This window comes from Pangasianodon hypophthalmus, chromosome 22 (assembly GCF_027358585.1).
Source record: "Pangasianodon hypophthalmus isolate fPanHyp1 chromosome 22, fPanHyp1.pri, whole genome shotgun sequence".
Lineage (NCBI taxonomy): Eukaryota > Metazoa > Chordata > Actinopteri > Siluriformes > Pangasiidae > Pangasianodon > Pangasianodon hypophthalmus.
In genome coordinates, this window is record NC_069731.1 from 3,524,420 (window position 1) to 3,544,080 (window position 19,661).

Here is a 19,661-nt window from a genome sequence, read left to right on the forward strand (position 1 = left end):
ACAGAGAGAGAGAGAGAGAGAAAACAGTATTATACTATACAAAGAAATACCTATTGTCATGCCACAAATAAGACAAAAACACACACACACACACTCTGGCAGAATGTGCTTTTGAAAATTACAGCTTTTTTTTTTAATTCGCATGGTGCCTCATTTTCACCTGACTATTTCATTTTCCTCCTCTGGAACTGAGAATTTATTTCCAGTGTAATGTGTGAGAATTGCAAATCATACTTTTTTTTTTCTGGGAAATGTATGGAGGGTTTGTAGAGGATGTGCAGGTTGTGTTCAGAAAAAGGGACTAAAACAAAGAGTGTAAGAAAAGAGAGCTACCTGTTGGTCTTGACGATGGGTGTGGGCAACACACAGGTGAGCCTCCATCCGAATGAAGCCAGAGACTGCAGGAGAGGGATGTAGTCTGTCTTCACCTGAACCCCCTGTACAAAATACAGAATCAGAGTCAGATTCAGAGTCAAATACAGAATCAAGGTCAGACTCAGCTTCAGTATCAAAGTCGCAATCAGAATAATAGTCAGAATCAGAGTAAGACAATCAGAGTAAGATTCAGAACCAGAGGCAGTATTGAAGTCACAGTAATAATCAGAATAATCATAATAGTCAGAAGTCAAATCTGATATCTATTATATTATAATAGTAATAGAATGAGTATATTAAGAATAAGAGTAATAGAATCATAGTCGCAGTCAAAATCTGATTCAGAATCAGAGTAATTGCCATAATTAGTGTCAGACTTAAAAAAAAACAGATTCAGAATTTGAATCAAAGACAGATTAGAATCAAGTACAAATTAAAATCTGACTGTAAATCAGAATTGCAATTAGAGGCAGAATCTATTTTATAATCAATGTCAGAATCAGATTTAGAGTCCAATTCACACATGTGACTCAGAATAACAATTAGAGTCTGGCTTAGGTTTACTTCCCATGCAGAAATAATTAACTAAAAATTATTGAGAAAAGTAAAACAATCCCAATGATTCCTCAGTTGTCGACAAATTGAAAACAAACCCACAAGGCAATCTGTTTCATTTCTTTTCAGTTCGTTAGCCAACAAGACCCTCCTGTAATGACGTTATATAGCTAGCTATGTTAGCATTGTCATGTGTTCAGACTGTTGAAGTAGTAAGCTCTTAGCACTAAGGACACATCTCAAACTCTTACAGGAGTTTCTCTGTTCTTGTGTCTTGCGAGTTTGTTCTAATAAGGAAACTTGGCAGGAAGATTTTTTCCCAAGAACACAAGTCCGGTCTTTGCATTCTTGGTATTAAGAAACAGCCACAGACAGAATCAGCACTGTCCAAGGAAGAGATCACTTACAAAGAATTTGACTTCCCCAGTGCTCAACGGAGGAACAAACAAAAGTTATGAACGGATGAATAAGAAGATAAGGAGAAGTTAAAGAACTGAACAGTGCAAGTAATAAAAACAAACATAAAACTCAGTATGGTGGCTTTAAAGGTGTTATAGTAATTTGATTACAACATCACCTTTTAACAATATATATATATATATATATATATATATTATACATATATATATATATATATATATATATATATATATATATATATATATATATATATATATATATATGTATATATATATATATACATATATATATATATATATATATACACACATATATATACACACAGTCAGGTCCGGAAGTATTTGGACAATGACAGAGTTTTTGTGATTCTGCCTTTATAAACCAGCACAATGGATTTGAAATAAAACAATCAAGATGTGATCGAAGTGTAGACTTTCAGCTTTATTTTAAGAGGTTCCACAAAAATATGGCATTTACCATTTAGGAATTACAGCCATTTTAAGCAAAGTACTTCCATTTTCAGGGGCTCAAAGGTATTTGGACAATTGACTGACAAGAAGTTAATTAACCAGCGGTCAATTCCCTCATTACTTCAAGGCAAATGAAGCAGATAAAAGGTCTGGAGTTGATATAAGGTATTGAGTTGGCATTTGGCAGCTAATCGACTGGAGCTACCAATATGAAGTCCAAGGAGATCTCAATGCAAGTGAAGGAGGCAATCATTAGGCTGAAAAAACAACATAAATGTATAACAGAGATAGCAAAAAGCTTAGGTGTGGCCAAATCAACAGTTGGATAAATTCTCAAAAAAAAAGAGCTCAACAACATCGAGAGGCCTGGAAGACCACGGAAGACAACTAAAGTGGATGATCGCAGAATCCTTTCCTTGGTGAAGAGAAACCCCTTCACAACATCAACAGAAGTCAAGAATACTCTGGAGAAGGTAGGCGTATCATTGTCAAAATCTACAATCAAGAGACGCCTTCATGAATGTAAATACAGAGGGTTTTAAACAAGGTGCAAACCACTGGTAACATTCACGAACAGGAATAAGATTCTTTGGACTGATGAAACCAAGATTAACTTGTACCAGAATGATGGGAAGAGAAAAGTATGGCGAAAGAAAGGAACAGCTCATGATCCAAAGTGTACCACATCATGTGTCAAGCATGGTGGAGGAAGTGTTATGGCATGTGGCTAATAGAACGGGCTCACTGGTGTTTTCTGATGATGTGACTGCTGACAGAAGTAGCAAAATGAATTCTGAGGTGTATAGGGCTATAATCTCTGCTCCCATTCAGCCAAATGCTACAAAACTGATAGGATGCCGCTTCACAGTGAACACCTGAACATACTGCGAAAGCAACTCAAGACTTTTTGAAGGCAAAGAAATGGAATATTCTTCAATGGCCAAGTAGTCGCCTGATCTCAACCCAACAGAGCATGCTTTTCACTTACTGAAGACAAGACTGTAGGCAGAAAGACCCACAAACAAGCAGCAACTGAAGGTGGCTGTACTGAAGGCCTGGCAAAGCGTCTCCAGGGAGGAAACTCAGAATTTGAGTTTTGAGAACATGGGCTCCAGACTTCAGGCAGTCACTGACTGCAAAGGATTTTTATCCAAGTATTAAAATTATGGATATATTTACAATTATGTCACTTTGTCCAAATACCTTTGAGTCCCTGAAAATGGAGGTACTTTGTTGAAAATGGCTGTAATTCCTAAATGGTAAATGCCATATGTTTATGGAACCTCTTAAAATAAAGCTGAAAGTCTACACTTTGATCAGATCTTGATTGTTTTATTTCAAATCCATTGTGGTGGTACATAAAGGCAAAATCACAAAAACTCTGTCATTGTCCAAATACTTCCGGAACTGACTGTATACATACATACATACATACATATATATATATATATATATATATATATATATATATATATATATATATATATATATATATATATATACACATATATATATATATATATATTACAAAATATAGTATTGTAGTAATATAGTATAGTATGCCATTTGTGCTGTAGATTGGACAGTGTAGTAAGGATTTTTACAATATGTGCTCATTTCACAGAATAACACACACACACACACACACACACACACACACACACACTTGATTACTTCTCCATGGATAATCCATTTAAATTAAAGTCCATCATATTTCAAATGAATAAATTGTAAAATCCAGATAATGAAAAGCATTTGTGATGGTAATGAAATTTACCTCAATCCTGGTTTGTGATTAATCATTTAAAAATAAATCTATCTGGTTTTTAAGCTTCTCTGAAGTTTATTATACAAGGCTTTGAATTCCAAATAAGCCTGAAATAAAAGGATTGATAATCCTAAGGGTTTATAAGGACAGATGTTAAAGTTAATGTTAATGTTAATTAGAGAAGAAGCATTGCATGCAAGTTTTAAATAAATTCATGTCTCAGAATTCACCAAATGAGGGTTGTTTTTGCAAAAGTGTGTGGTTTCAGTGAGCTCAATGCTGCACTCATGTCGATAACAGCCAAGTCAACAAGTCACTGTGGTTTAACTGCAGCTGTCCTCAAAGGAAACTATGTCGCGTGTCAGTCTAGCGTTCGTTAGCACGCAGACATACACTCAGACCTAATGTATAGCATGGTCCCAGGTCTGCACATACACATGCACACACACAGTTATGGAATATATAATGTAACATTCGCAGCCACATAAACATTGTGCATGTGTGTTACTTTCAATCATGAATTAAAAAAACGCTTACAAAAACTGTTTAAATTCAATCAACATAAATAGCACATTTTTAAAATTTGTTTGAGAAATCCTGTTATGAGATATGTAAGGAATAAAACACATAGGCACAAGTACTTGAAGGAAAATAATCAACTAAGTTTTTAAAATTTCTTAAAGAATAACACATCATCCTTTTTTAGCCATTTGTAGTCGCATTTAATGCTAAAGTTATTTCATGTTATCACTTATGTTACGGTAGCTATAAACTGTTGTTCCCTCACCAGCCTCTCTTTTTTTCTCACTTTCTTTTGAAGAAAAAAAATTACAAAGTGTAAATTCCTCTGTCCTAAACACCCTCCTATGTTGGAAAACTTAAAGTTACAGCTTTTCCTCCAAGTGTTATAAAGTGTTGACACTGGAGACCTCCTTCTATAAATGTTAAGTAAACTTCTCCTTAGAGAAAATTTCACTGTATCAACAATTACTCACATTTTTCAATCTGTTTATATGAAGTGTGCACCACACAATTCCCTGTGTAAATTTTCACTATAGAAAGGATAACATACTAGATCGAGTGCATATACTGCATATTCGCTCAGTTATTACAGTCCACTAAATGGTATGATTTATTGTTCCTGCAATAAGAAAGTAAAGTTTTAGGTTATAATAGTGTAGAATGAAAGGATTTGTTTGTTTTCCATAACTGATCAAATGAAGCCGCTCTTTAGGGAGCCTCTGAGCCACAGTTACATCAGTAAATTTGCCCTTTTGCCCAGACTGGAGTGTATTGCTGTATTGGACGGCGTGTTAAAACGCTGAGGCAGACTTCACAGGCTTAAACGCGGGTGTACTTATTTACATTGGCCTGAGCAGCAGCGGCGGCTCCTGGAGAGACTGGAGATAAGGTGAGGATGTGTTTGTATTGGAATCGGGCCTGGTGGTGCGCTTTGGGTTACACATCGACACATAAGCGAAAACTTTTTATAAAAAACATTATTTCTTTTGAGTCAGCAATATCTCACTCTCTAAACATGGCAGACTGAAGCCAAACCCGAACAACATTCAATATGCTGGGCCTTTTGAGGTCTTATATCTAAAAAGACACATATTTAATTTTCCAAAACAACATACGTACAATATTTAATACTTGTGCCTTCAGAACTGTAATGTTTTTTGTGCGCTATACTTTCTCATTTAGCATACAGAGCGTCCCAGAAGAATATAAACATTACATCGAACATCCTGAAAGTTTTTTTTGTTTGATCTATCCATCCATCCATCCATCAATCCATCACTCTCGTCTCCCTTCTTTCACTCCCTTCCTTCCTTCCTTCACTCCCTTTCTCTTACTTTCATACCTAATCTTTTCATTTCTCCGTAACTTTCATGTAAAAATATTAACCTTTTAACTAACCTTAATCTTTATCTAAAAACTTGAGTCTTTATCTTCTTGCTTCCAGAATTGCATATCTGTGCTCTTATTTTTAAAATCTTTCTTTGTGCCTCTGGGGGAATGCTTAAATGTTTTATGTAGAACAACACTGAGTGTTCCCACATCAGAAAGGGCGCTAAGTAGAACCATTTTAGTAAGCGAAAACCCTTTAGAGGATTATTTCCCCCCTAATAGTGTGGTTATTATTTTTAATGTGTTTTATTATTGTTTGTGATTTGTTATTTTTTTTATTACTGTAATCTCAAAAATCAATTTGATATTTGTTGGATGTTTACTTTGAATAGATTTAATGAACTATTAGAAGAAGCGCAGTTATTAATGCTGTCTAAGGTGAAGTTTATTTGCCACTTGTGGTCAGACATATTGGACTGTAGTTCACACATATCAAAAGCATAAAGTAACAGTAGACAATAAATAAACACACCATGTTTTCCTTCCTGACCTCAACCGAACATATTTTTATTATAAAAGAATTTGGGTTCTAAATATTATGTTCTGCACATACATCTTTTTGGCGGAAATGTGAAAACTAGGACACTGTGCACATACAAACATCAGTGCTTTGGTTCTCATTACAACCACATCAGGAAGGAAAATACAGACTTCTCGAGTTACAGTGAAAACTAGGGTTCAATTACACAGCATTCCTATCCTAAACTAAAGATGTTTAATATTTTCAGGAGAAGTAACCTCTGACTTCAGTTTGTTTCTTAACTTAGTTATATTTCCATTCTTCGCGTCCAGCTGTGTCCATATGGATTCACACATCGCAAGTGAAAATTGTCCCTTTGAAAACACTGCTGCATGTTTTTCTCACCTCTGCAGGAGTCGGACAGGAAAGTACTGCCAAAGGACACATTTTAATGATCTTTCTGCTTTTCTGATATCACACTGCTCTGACGCCTACATCGACCTTCAGACTTTCTTGCTTTTTCTGGAGGAAGTGGTGCAAATTAGAGACTTCATACTGGACGATGTTTATGATCTGGCCATTAATAACTCTTTAAGAGAAGATTTATTGGCATCCTGATGTCACTGCATTAGGCCCAGTCTAATCATATATCTGATCTAGTTTCTGGTGACTGATATCACATCACCCACCAAAAAACTGTGCCTCTGCTGGCTAACAACATCATGATTTCCCATTTCAAATAGCGCCAATTCTAAGCCACTTTGCACATGTCCTCAGAATCTTGTCCTGAACATGCTTTTAATTTTTTTTGCAAATCCATGCAACCAATCATGTTTGAGGCCAACAGGCACTTTTATAAAAAAAAAAAAAAAAAACTGGGTTGGACAAATCAGTCCTGGGCGTCTGGGACAAACAGGTTTCAATATCTGGGTGGTTTTATTTGTAGTTAACAGGAAGACAAACACATTCAACAGCCAGAAAAAAAGTGCCTTATTGACTTTCCTAAAGTAAAAGTTGGTATGTAGCTATGTTTAAACTTAAAGTATTCCTCAAGATTTCTTTGGATGGTTACTGGTTGTAGATTTCTAATGGCGTTCAAGTTAGAACTTTATGTAAAAGGGAAAATCTCTGCATAGGATTCCTCCAAAATTACGAACTAAAAGAACCCTTTATAGTGTGCTAGGTTTACCCTCTAATAGTATAACAACGGCTCTCTGGCAGTTTTTACATCACAACCTTTCACTTGCTCTTGTCCCTGTGAGTAAACATTAATTGGTTCTTTGTAGGATCCTACAACAGAAGGCTTCCCTTTCAGAAGAGGCTCCAAGAAGAACCCCTAACTATCCGAAGAACCTTTGAGGAACCTTTGTGGGTCTTTCCAACCACCATTAATGCCTGCTTCAACAAGCGCTGCATCCGCCAGGCCACCAGTGTTGTGGACGACCCCTCTCTAAACTCTCATGGACTTTTTAGTCAACACACTGTTGCCTCCCAACGCCCACCTGGACTAATCAAAACCTCCCAGCAGCGACCACTGTACGTCCATCACTGCACACCTGCAATTTATAATACCGCTATTGGACACTTTATTATTATGGCTCACATTTTATTATTATGACTCTTTTATTGCTGCTACCACAGTCGATTGCTGCTACTATAGTCGATAGTCTACAGATAATAGTTACACTAGTTTTTCTAATCAGTTCTGTTGTCCTGTCTATTTGACGTGGGCTGTCCTGTGTATTTATTGCATTGTTTACACTTGTCTCACACTGTTGTGTATCTGCACTTTATGTAGTCCTGTGTACTATGCCACTGCATTGTTATGTGTTGCACCATAATCCTGGGAAAACGACATTCCGTTCCATTGTATACAAGCTACGTATATGAATGACAATAAAAACATTTGACTTGACTTGATACTAACATGCCATGAATCAGATTATATGTAGTGACGCATGGACAGAAAAGAGTGCATTCATTTGCACAGTAAAATGCCTATGCTATTTGCCCAGTGAGTCAAGCACAAGAATCAAGAGAACCACAGGAAACATTAACCAAGCATTAGATCTCTCCATAAACATGCAAATCATTTGAAAAGATATGAATTCAGTCTGTTTTTCCTGAGAGATTGAATTTTGAAAATGTAGCCTTGGGCAGACGGATCATTTCGAGTAGTCAGTGCATTTCATCCAAACATATCTCCAGGCTCGGTTCCTGCTGTGTTTATTAGTGGAATGATCTGGAAACAGGGTACATACATATTGTCATTTTGTGTGATAAACGCTGCAATATCTGCAAAAGAGGATTGGAGCTCTAAGTGGTAATTACACTCTAAAAACAGGACCATTCTTTCAACACCTCTTCAAGTTCTGTATCTGCAAAATATCAGGCTGACACATACAAGAATTCCCATCACACTTTCAGCACAGAGCTCTACCACCAATCACTACTTTCAGTCAACTACTTTTTAAGGAAAGTAGTTTGGTCTTCAGACAGATTTGAAATCACCAAGTGCATTTTAAAAATGTTGCTTCTGAGACAGTGGACATCTGGAGTCTAATAAAATGCTATTAAGATGGTTCTCTTTTCAGTGGCTTAAAACTAATAACTACACTGACAAGGAATAAATCTTCAAGGATTAGTCCTTGTGGGAATTTTGAACGGGAAAAAGCTGGCCATGCACTGATAAGGCTGGGTCTTCATTGCATTATATGTCCAAGGTTGCCTTGTCTATTGATTTTCTTCGAGGAACAAGAATAGAGTGTGTGCTCAATTTGAATTGCATTGTACATGGCATGGCTCGCTTTTACAACATGCAATGCCGAACTCGCTTGCATTTCCAATGGTTCTATCATTACTGTAAATTGCTTCATCAAGGACATTGGGTGACATTTGAAATGGAAAAAAAGAGGTCAAAACAGGAAATGTACTTATTTAACGTGTGTCACTGGGTGGTTTTATTTATTTTTTTTGTCACATGACCCAAAATCATCAGCCTTTTCTATCTTCTATAGGCCTGTTGGAACAATTCATCATGCTGCTAATCTGGGAACAATCAGCGTCAGTATCCTGGCATCCTGCAAAGGTTCTGGTCAGTAAATCATATCATGAAGAATAGAAATGTCAGCCTAATGTCAGTCGTGTTGTTTTTTTTGTCGTTAGCTAGTGAGCAACACAGGTCACGGCACAATGCATACAGCATGAGAAGGGGTAGAGAGAAAGTGTGTGAAAGATAGACAGATCGAGTGAATAAGAAAGGCAGGGAGAGCCACAGGCTGAAGAAGCTCAAAACTCGATTACTGTGATAGCATCAGAATACACAACGATTCTGACAACACGCCCACACACACATATTAGAGCATCACAAACCAATCCGAGTGTGACCGCTTTGGAATGAGTCGATGGAGACCAGGCACGACAGCTCATGTGAACAAAACATGTCTGGGGTTCAAATCCTAGCAACATTAATGCCACTCAAACAGGTGGAGCTGACCAGAAATCCCATTTACCTTCACCTCACTGTTTATCCTTCTTTTCATTTCATTGGGAAGGAGTTCAGGCTCTCAAGTACATTCGAACCTATCATATTTCTGAATGAGAAGAGCTGCATGCTTGAAGAGAAGGCACTGCAAGGCACAGGTAGACACGGTTGACATAGGCAGATCCAAGTCAAAACAGTCAGGCGGAGGTAAACTCCCCACTTTGTACCACGTTCACGTTCGAGCCTCTAGCACCATCACTCAAGATATAAGGAAGACATGCATCAAGACTCTTCTCTGTCCTAAACCCAGGTGGTGGAAAGAACTTCCCCTAGCTGTCTTTAAATGAAGACTAAAGACACTACCTCTTCAATAAGCATTTAAATGCTCACTAAAAATAACCCCAAACCCCTCGAATTGTATTGCTTTTGTGGCTGTACTAAATCATTGCACTTACTCCTTTCTCACAGTTTTGATAGCATTCTTAGACTCTGACCTATTTATACTAGCATGAGGTTATGTTTTTGACTACAAAGACAAGGCAAAGACCTAGGCTAGTAACAGCAGTACAAACATTAAAAAAACAAAGCAACAAAGACACAATACAACCAAATGGGTATCTAAACAGAGACTAGGGTTACAAAAACAAGACACAGGTGTGACAAACCAGACACAACAATATAACTCATAAGGGATTGCAGGTGCTAATTACAGTCAGGAGTTGAGGTCAGCTCTTATATTTTTGCCAGAGTGCCAAGTGGGCGAGCCTAGAAGAGGACTTTTCACTGACTAACTAATCTCCAGTGTGCAAACGTGGATGTGCGGGAGTCATCCGAACAGATGAGATACAACTAAAACGCCCTGGCAAGCCACCGACAAGTATAAGCATGGAATTCCTCCAACCATTCCTCCACCCATATTAGGAAAATTCTACCTATGATTAACCCTTAAAGGTTCTACCCTATGTACGACCCTACAATAGAAGGTTTGCTGATCAGAAATGGCTCCAAATTGGAACCATTCATCACCCAGAGAACTATTGGAGAACCATTTTTCTAAGAGTGGCATGGTGGCGTAGTGGTTAGCTTTAAATATTGAAGTGTTAAATATTTTCATATGAAGCCACAAGACTGGAATACACACTTACTGCATTGTCATTTAATCAAAAATTTATTTCCTAATTTATTTCCATCACCTTTTATCAAATCTTCTCTTTATCTGTAAAACAACCTTTCAATGCAAACATAAGAACTTTTTTATAATAAAATTATGCATGCTTTTGGATTTCAGGTTTTCTTTTTTCCGATATCTTATTTCTTCTCTCTTGAATTGCATAAAAACAGGTGGATGCAGTCTACAATATGTTTCTGGTCTACATCCAAACAGGCAGTGTGGGAGTGAATTGAACTCTGTGAAATTTTAACTATGAAGTTGAGTAAACTTAATGTCATCTCTTGGATAATTGTTGCCATAAAAAGGCATTTTGTTTTCCTCAACATGTTCTTCTGTATATATATGGCAGAATGGAACACCGAAAGAGCTCACTCACGTTAATGATGGTCCACTGTTCGACCACAATGGCATCGTAAGTTGTACTTGCACTGGAGTCTCCCTCTTGGAAAATAAACACACCGTCGATGACCTTAGGCAGCTGATCTGCAGGAGAAAGAAGTGGAGTTTAAAGATGGAAATCTAACAGCATGGGTCAAACCAGAGGAGTTAATCTAACATGAAACAGAGAGTAGACAGTAATGATGTGCTGGACAGATAAAGAGAGATAAAAGAAGGCGAGAGGTAATAAAGATCTGCAGGGAGAAGAAAGACACCTCAGGGTACAATTTCAACTGTTTGTCCATAGCGAAACCAGCTTTTAACTAATGAAAGACAGCTCTAATTACTAGCTCGTCCTCTTGATATGACCCATGACTATTGGAACACGTTCAGTATAAAATAAAGAAGCCACAAGAGGCTCATTTTTGAATTTAAGTTTGGCATCTGAGATGGCCCCCGCTGTCCCTGCGCTTGGCCCTGATTGAGATACATTACCACAAGTGTACTGTTAATAAGCTCGGCAGGAGGCAATATACATGTACTGGAGAGTCTGGTGTTATTTTGGGTCGAGTGTTGTCTCCTGCTTTCTCATCTCAGTTCCTCCATCTTCGCTCTAATACTGTTTGTGTCTGCTTGCCAAGGCTCTTCAGATTTCATTAGCGAAGCTCAAGAAGGTGGGGCAGGGGGTGGAAAAATGGCTAGACTCAGGAGAGATAGAGGAAGAAAGATATGGGGGGACAATGGGAGGAAAAACCTATTTAAAGCTTGACTCACTCGATTGAAGACATCTCAGTGCCCTTTTCAAATAGCGGCTATTGTTCCGACCACCATACGTTAGCTGTAATTGGAACAGTCCACTTGCGAGACCATTTTGATGGTCTCTAGACCATGAGCATCTGTATAATTAGCGTTTGACCACTTAAGAGATACTGATATAGACCAGCAAGGAAAGAGAGAAAGTCCATTTAACCAGTCTAGTGCTATACCAGTTGTCATGACTACCTGACTACGGTTCTCCTTTAGCCATGCCCCTGATCATTGCACATGGATCTTGTCCTACAGGTATATATACTGTATATGACTGATTTGCATGTGGATGGCAATGTGACCTATTGGATAGTGTAGCTGCCTCACAGCTCCAGGGTCCCTGGTTCGATCCTGAGCTCAGGTGTTGAGTTTCACATGCCAGGAAATGGATTGGCCATGCTAAATCACCTATAGGTGTGAATGTGCGTGCATGATGCCCTGTGATGGACTGCTGTCCCATTCAGACTGTATTCCTGCCCCACACCCAGTTTCTCTGGATAGGCTTGGACTGTACCAGGATAAAGTGGTCCTGTTATGCTTGTTCCTTATTCATCTGTTGTTTATCTGTTAGTCATGGTTCTGGAATCTAGTCTAGTATTATTTGCCCATCTGTGTTTTGACTCTGAGGGCTCTATTTTTTTAATGAACCTAAGCATTCATTAAGGTCCTCGGTCTAGTTATGATCACAAAAATAAACTACTGAGCAAGTATATGCCATGGACTCAGTGCGACTTGTGGAAATGCTTGAATAACATCTCTGACACATGTATATTTTAAAATACACCAGGAACAATTTTTGCAATACACCAGGATTAAATATGACACATTCATCCAGGAAGATTGGGTTGCTGGGCAGATTTTTGAGAAGGTCAGCATTCACATGTTTTATGCAGGATTAATGTCTATTACGAGTGTACTACGCACTTTTTCTTGAAGGTGAATAACAGACGTTGTGGTGAGTGTAGGTGTGCACATGTTTGTGCATCTGCCTCTCATCTCTCAGGAAATTTAGCCTCATTCAAACGCCTTCCTTTGTGTCCCACCCCCCTGAATAAAAGAAAGTCAGCCGAGGTATCTTCGAAATTCCTTTCAGAGCAGTATAATACCTTATTGGAAATTCATACGCAAAATACCCCTGCCTCGCTCGGCGTCTGAATATAGAAGGTGCGGCATGAATAGTTATGCATATGAATGTGTCACAGCTGCGGATACTAATCCGTTTCTGACGAGGGTGAGGAGGGGAGGTGAGAAGAAACAGACGAAAGGAACCTTTTAGTCCACATTGTCCTTGCCTTTTTGAGCCACGGTGGAGCAGGAGTCATTCAGCAGAGGGGTTCATGTGGCTCTCCTGATGAGTCTGATGCCATATGAATCTTTCATCTGGCACTGAATCTACAAATTCAACAAATGGCTGATATCTGACCCTCAACATAGTCTCCGACAGAGTGCCCATGCACTCCAGTGCAGCGGCCAAGGTGTTAATTAACACTGTGGTGTTTACTAAAAATGCAAGTTTTACAGTGATTACAGCAATTATGTTCAGGTCATTCTGATCTGAGAGTAAGAAGACAGCAATAAAAATGTAAGAAATACTCCCACGCCCAATCATGGAAAGGGATTTTGTGACAAGTATACATTTGCATTTTAAGATTATCCTTCAAATCTACTGGTCTTCCTTCAATGAAAGAAGGGTGAGGGGTGGCTGGTATAAATAGGCTAGCAGGGCTAAGCTAACCCATCATCTTTCAAAGATGAAAAGGCATCAATATAAGGTTTCTTTTTAGATTTTTGTGGAATGAAGCGCAACAGAATCACAAATGGTCATAAGAAAAACACACAGAATGGTATGAAGAAGTGAGGCTGGGACTGATTTCTTTCTAGCCGAGACTGTAGATTCATGCAGCCTATCAGTGACGGTCACGTCAGGTGATTACACAGAGTGACACGCCCCCTAGATTTGATCTCAATTTGGGCTTATGTTTTCAGACACATCTGAAACATGTCATCAGCAGTGATTTAGAAGTCAAATGTGAAATACAGAAATGCGTGGATTATTGTCTTCATTAGTCTAAGCAGATAGACTAATCAAACAAAGTACAACTGACACAAAATGACAGACAACTGAATTGTAAATTTTGTTTTTTTTCCTATTGTTTGAACAGCTTTTCTGTTTATGGTGTTTAGTATTCGGAGGAAACACGGCAACCAATTCGACCATTATGGATCGAAACACTTCATGAAAAAATCATGAACGCAGCTGCCTAGCTGCTTTAAAGTGTGTGTGTAACAGTTTACCACACATCTTTCTTATTATGCCATCAATTAGACCTTGTGATATAATGCAATGCTCAAGCCTAACAGCTTTGTGAGCTTGAGCTACTGATAAATATTAGATTTTAGCTCTCCATCTAATATCCAGACCACCTGTCATAGGAAAAAGTAAATATGTCTTCCTGGAGCTGGAAATGGATGAACCGCAGCAGCAGAGCAAAATGACAGGCCAACAACAACAACAACAACAACAACAACATCAATATCCACCACGGTCCAGAGAAATCCATCAGGAGTTCCTAATCCATGACCAAACTCATCCCAAAGCCCCCTGTGTAAACAGATTAGAGGAGATATACTATACTTCCGTAGTCTTTTTCTGCCGAAACTGCCTGTAGGTTGTGCCTACCCAGAATCCTCTGGGTTCCTGTGCTCCTGTCACATTCTTACATCATACCTGGAGAAGATCCAGAGTGGGATTTTAGTCGTGTATGTGATGATTCAAAGCACTCAGGATAGAGTATCTCTTAATAGGAAATCACAGAGATGATTGAAACGAGGAGCTCGTTTTGCAGAGATCTGAGCCGTGTGGTTTGATAATGCATGCGCCTTTGCCTTCTGCAATTAGACGCTGATAAATAAAGTACACAATCTCATAGTGCTGCGATAGCGCCCCGTTCTACAGCTCGGCAGGACTCTTCAAACACCTCCCTCCTTGCCCGTTCTCTCGCTTTCTGTACTTGACTTGGGGACAAACATCTCCTTTATCACTAATTAGTGTGGTTATCTTCAAGTATTTCCACTTTTAAGCTTCTGCTAGGAGCCATTTTTTCCATTTATGTTTACACTTTTATCCAAAGCAACTTATAAGGAAGGCAGAATTCAGTTCAATCTGTGAGCTGAGCACAGGGTGAGGGTCAATACAAACTGTTCCTGTTATTAAACTGTATGATTCATTCCTTTTGTTGAATTAATTTGAGTGTACAGAATGTATAAATTGTCTTTTAATAAATGTCTTAAGGCAAAGAAAAAAAGGTTTTGGTTTCCCAGTGTGAAAACAGGAAGTGAAGTAATTTGGTGATCAAGCTAATGATGACTTACATTCCTCTATAATTCCATATTTTTCTCTCCAAATTAGTGGCCTTGCCAATGGAACATGGATTTAAAGGTGGTTAATGCCAAACTGTTACAACACAAAGCCTTGTAATATTCAAAATGATGACAAATGTCTTCTACCACACAAAGTCCTTCATCTCTACAACTTCGAATAGCAGGAGTCTTAAATCTCTAGGGTGTTTCTTTAAAGTGAAAATGAGTCAAATAACACTCATCATTTCTAATTGCCTATTCAGAAGGCATCGTGGGGGACGCACTTCCTGCACTCGGGTGCGCGAAGTCTCAAAAGGCGCCGCAACCAAATGCTTAATTATTTAGATGGAAAATAAAGCAGAGCTCACTAATTCGATCTGGTTAATTGTAATGTTCAAAAACCGCTGAGCCATTCATCTGGAGGAGATGAATTAATGGATCTTTTTAATCACTCTCAAAGTCAGAATACAATTAAACACCTGAAAAGAGAAGATATTTAAAAATAAGAATAAAGATTAAAGATTTGTCCGTTGAGTTGAAGCTGGATTTAAAAGTTATTGTTTTTGCAAAGCCATCGTACTGGTATATTTTCACACTCCTACTTGCTACTCGTGTACTTTTCTTCATCTGTGCAGTGTGCTTTGTTTGGCATTTCCATTAAAAGATCAATAAAGTTAGCATGTCTGTATGTGTGTACGTGTCTCCCTATGATGCACTAATGGAAAAGTGTTCTTACCGTCGTCTTTGCCCAGACTGAAGTAGCCGTCGACCAGCGAGGCTCCGTTGTTGAAGTGCTGCGTCATGTGGTCCAGCCATTGGGCCTCGATGGCGTGACTGCCCTCATCACCAGGCTGCACCCGCAGAGGCACCTTCACCGTGTAGTACTTCAGCGGCTGCTGACGCCCACCCGGGTAGTTAAACAAGCCGAAAAGTTCAGCACCTGACAATGATATGAAAAACAAAAAAGACAAATGAATTAGGTGAAAGACGAGTTAATTAAATTAAGTAAAGTACAGATGCTTAAAAAACAGACGTAATTGTACCTTGTTGCTGCCCATCTTTGCTTAAAGCTAGCTGTGTATTCCACACAAGAGAGCACAAGAGATGCTAGCGTTAGCATCAAATAATAACTCTGCAACTGGTAACCAGATCTACTGCAGTTCATGGCTAATCAGTTATCCCCTAAGCAGCAGTTGCCTCTTGTGCTAATGTTTGTGTTTGAGATGCAGTTCGGCAGTTAATTTATCAGATTAGAAAGAAAGCAAGGGGAAGCAGGGTAACTAATTAGCTAAATCAGATAACCCGGTACACAGCTCAAATAAGGACACAAAGTCCCCAGCTGACTGTCTGCTTCTTCTCAATATGATTTTGCTTTCTCTGTATGCTGAATTAGCTTTTACATCTGAAATATAGAAGCACAAAGTGCATCTAATGGATTAAAATAGGGTATGATGAATTTGTTTGTGTGCTTCGATCCAGCTGCGCTCGACCTCTCCCCCACACATTTTTCAGATCTATATTGGAACTAATGGATATTTGACCGAAAGGATAAATAGAGATGCACTTTTGCTCTGGCGGCCGTCGCTCGGACCGCTAGTGACCGCGTCTGAGCCATTTACTGTCTCTCTGAGGACTGTGCAAAGCAAATGTGAGCACAGGATGTTTCCCACCCACGCACACGCACACAAATGCTCAGAAATCATCAGGCCTTACTCGCAGTGGTTCTCTGTCAAACTCAGTTTGAAGGATGAATCATCTCATCAGCGCTGGATGAGCGTTATGACAGGCAGTCAGTGAATTCACAGCTCGGTCACAGCCCTCGTCCCACGACCAGCTGTGCATATATCACAACTCTGAACACAACGACACTCGCAAATGACGGCATAAAAATAGCCCTGTAACTTTCCGATTAACTTTTGACATCAGTCAGATTCTTAGTCATCCTGTAAATCAAAAGAAAGAATGGCAATGTGGGAAAAACGAAAGGAATCAGATGACAAGCTATGTGTGACATTAGCTGCTTTGCAAGTACTGATGATTTTGTGTATCACCTTGTACAAGTGTTCACAGTTAACACAGATGTGTTTTAGCAATTTACTCACTGATTTGTACAGTCTGTTTAATCTATGTGGGGTTCTTGCTGCATAGATAACTCTATGTATAGTTGGAGCTTTAAACCTTCTTTGTAGCTAACTTTCTAACTATTTTTCTTGCTAGCTAACTATAACTTTCTATATAATGTAATAAATTATGTACAGTAAGCTGTTATACACAGACGTTCGTGTGTACTTGGCCACATAAAACACAATTCTAACATAGCACATTTTAGCTAACTTACTACCTAAAATGCTAGAAACTATTAAACTTGCTAACTAGCTTGTATGCTGACCAGAATAATAGAGTTATGTCAGCTATCATGTGTAAAGCCCAAATTGTATGTAGGAAAACAAATGTTAGATTTTAGAAAATGTATTTTTATTGTTTCTGTTTACATTTACAAGCAGTTCTCTCTTGTGCTATCCACATGGTTCTTGCTAACTAGCTAATATATTGTTATAGATGCAACGGTTGGCTACATCAAACCCAATTTGTAGCAAATCAAATTTTATATCTTGTATTGTTAATTTTGTTGGTACTTGTTACTTGTCTTAGACTAAATGATTCTTCAATGGATTGGGTTCAGTGGATTATAAAGGATTCTTTAGCATCATAAAATGGCATGCTTGGATCCGTTTCTAATAGGGAAACACTCTCAATGTATAATCTTTAATAGTGCGCCAAGAGAGACAACTGAAGTACCCTTGAGAGTGTGTAGTTCTTGCAAGATCTCAAATATTTTACCTACTTTGCTAAATAGCTAGCATGCACACTATAGTAATGAGCTTCAATCATTAACTCATCTTCACTAACCGCTTTAGTCGGGATCATCTGGAATCCAGACCCAATCCTGGGAATACTGGTTGCGAGGTGGGAATACACCCTGGATGGGACACCAGTTCATCACAGGGCACTATACACACACATTCACTCTCATCCACATACTCATTTACACCTAGGGGCAATTTAACATATCCAATCCACTTACTGGTTTGTTTTTGTGAGGTGAGAGGAAACCAGAGAACCCACAGGAAATGCACATGGACACAGGGAGAACATGTGAAATTTCATAAAGTCAGTAACCTGAGATCAGGATTGAACCATTTATATTTCCCCCCATTATTTCCAGATGAAAATTGTGCTAAATCATAAGTTTTGCTCCTGAAGTCTACAGTCATGTTGACAATGTTTCTGAACTGTAAGAACTCCTCCAACAAGTGGCAAATGAGTTGATAAAATATTGGAACCGATATTCAGACCGAGAACCCCATGTATCCTGAGGGAACTAGTGAGGGGAAATCAGCGTGGGACTGTTTAAACTGTTTTGGACCAAAGTACCAGTCAAGTGCAGAGGTCTTCCTGTAAACAAGAAAACAAGCACATGAACACAATTTTAGTCTGTCACATTTGTCAGCATGTTGTCAGGACCATGCCGGGGTCACTACTCTCTTTGGCATTTCAACAACCCCTTTCCTAATCCTTTCTCTCTGAACTATTTCAGTCCACATAAACACATTTCTGCAATCCCTAAAGCCTTGACCTCTGTCCTCCCAAAGGCTTAGAAGCTTGGGAATGCCTGGATATGCATCTTTTTTTGTTGCAAAATATGAGAATATCAGATGAGCTTTTGATAAAACCTTCCTGACTTGCTCTTTGTTTCTCTTGTGGAGTAAACCTTGACTTCACCTCCGTTTCACATTAGTGACCTCATGAGCAAACATTTGACTGAATACCAAAAAAATGCACGCCATCACATTTTCTCCCAGCTCTGCGTCTAGAGGATTAGGAGGCCAGGATCTGATGGTAGCCCTGGGATTTCTCTTTTTCCTCCTCCTCCTCCTCCTCCTCCTCCTCCTCCTACAACTCGATCACTTCCTTGTCCAGATGGAGCACAAGCTCCGATCACCAGGCATCCCAGCATGCCTCGTTTCACACTACATGGCATACGGCATGAACACCGCCATGTTTTCTGATTCTCGCACAAACAGCAAGAGCGAGAGCCGCCATCTGGTTTTTCACGAAAACAGCCCAAACGAGGCTTGATCTAAAACCCTGTGCGTGTTTTTCAGAAATGCCGAGGCAAAGCTCTGCAAAGCTGTCGCACATCCACTCGGCATGTTTAGGGGAGAGTGAAAAGTTTGAATGTTGGGAAAACATCTAAATATTTGTTAGGCAATAGAAACTTTTACACACATCCTAGACACTACATTATAGACATTGTGAAACAGATAGTCTAATTCAATTTATTTTTTCATTTTTCCAGCACTTAACTTTAGTCAACTTTACTTAACTTTAAATGACAAATGACACAACGCTCTTAGTTTCCTGTGCTACCTAGAAGTTGGTCCTAACTAAAAAATCTGCTTCCTGTTAAACCCTTTTCTCCTGTTTATACCAGTAATCAC

General features: G+C 38.8%; 1 protein-coding gene across 2 annotated transcripts in view; it reads right to left on the reverse strand.

The window, feature by feature from the left end:
• LOC113532799 (raftlin) overlaps nt 1-19,661 on the reverse strand; it is an 84,800-nt gene that overhangs the window by 13,580 nt on the left and 51,559 nt on the right. For both annotated transcript variants that reach the window (XM_026924438.3, XM_026924437.3), the window contains exons 7-9: nt 15,896-16,099; nt 10,991-11,097; nt 334-437 (exon numbers count right to left, since the gene is read on the reverse strand). In XM_026924438.3, coding sequence (XP_026780239.2) covers nt 334-437; nt 10,991-11,097; nt 15,896-16,099 — 415 coding nt within the window. The remainder of the gene's footprint in view (nt 1-333; nt 438-10,990; nt 11,098-15,895; nt 16,100-19,661) is intronic.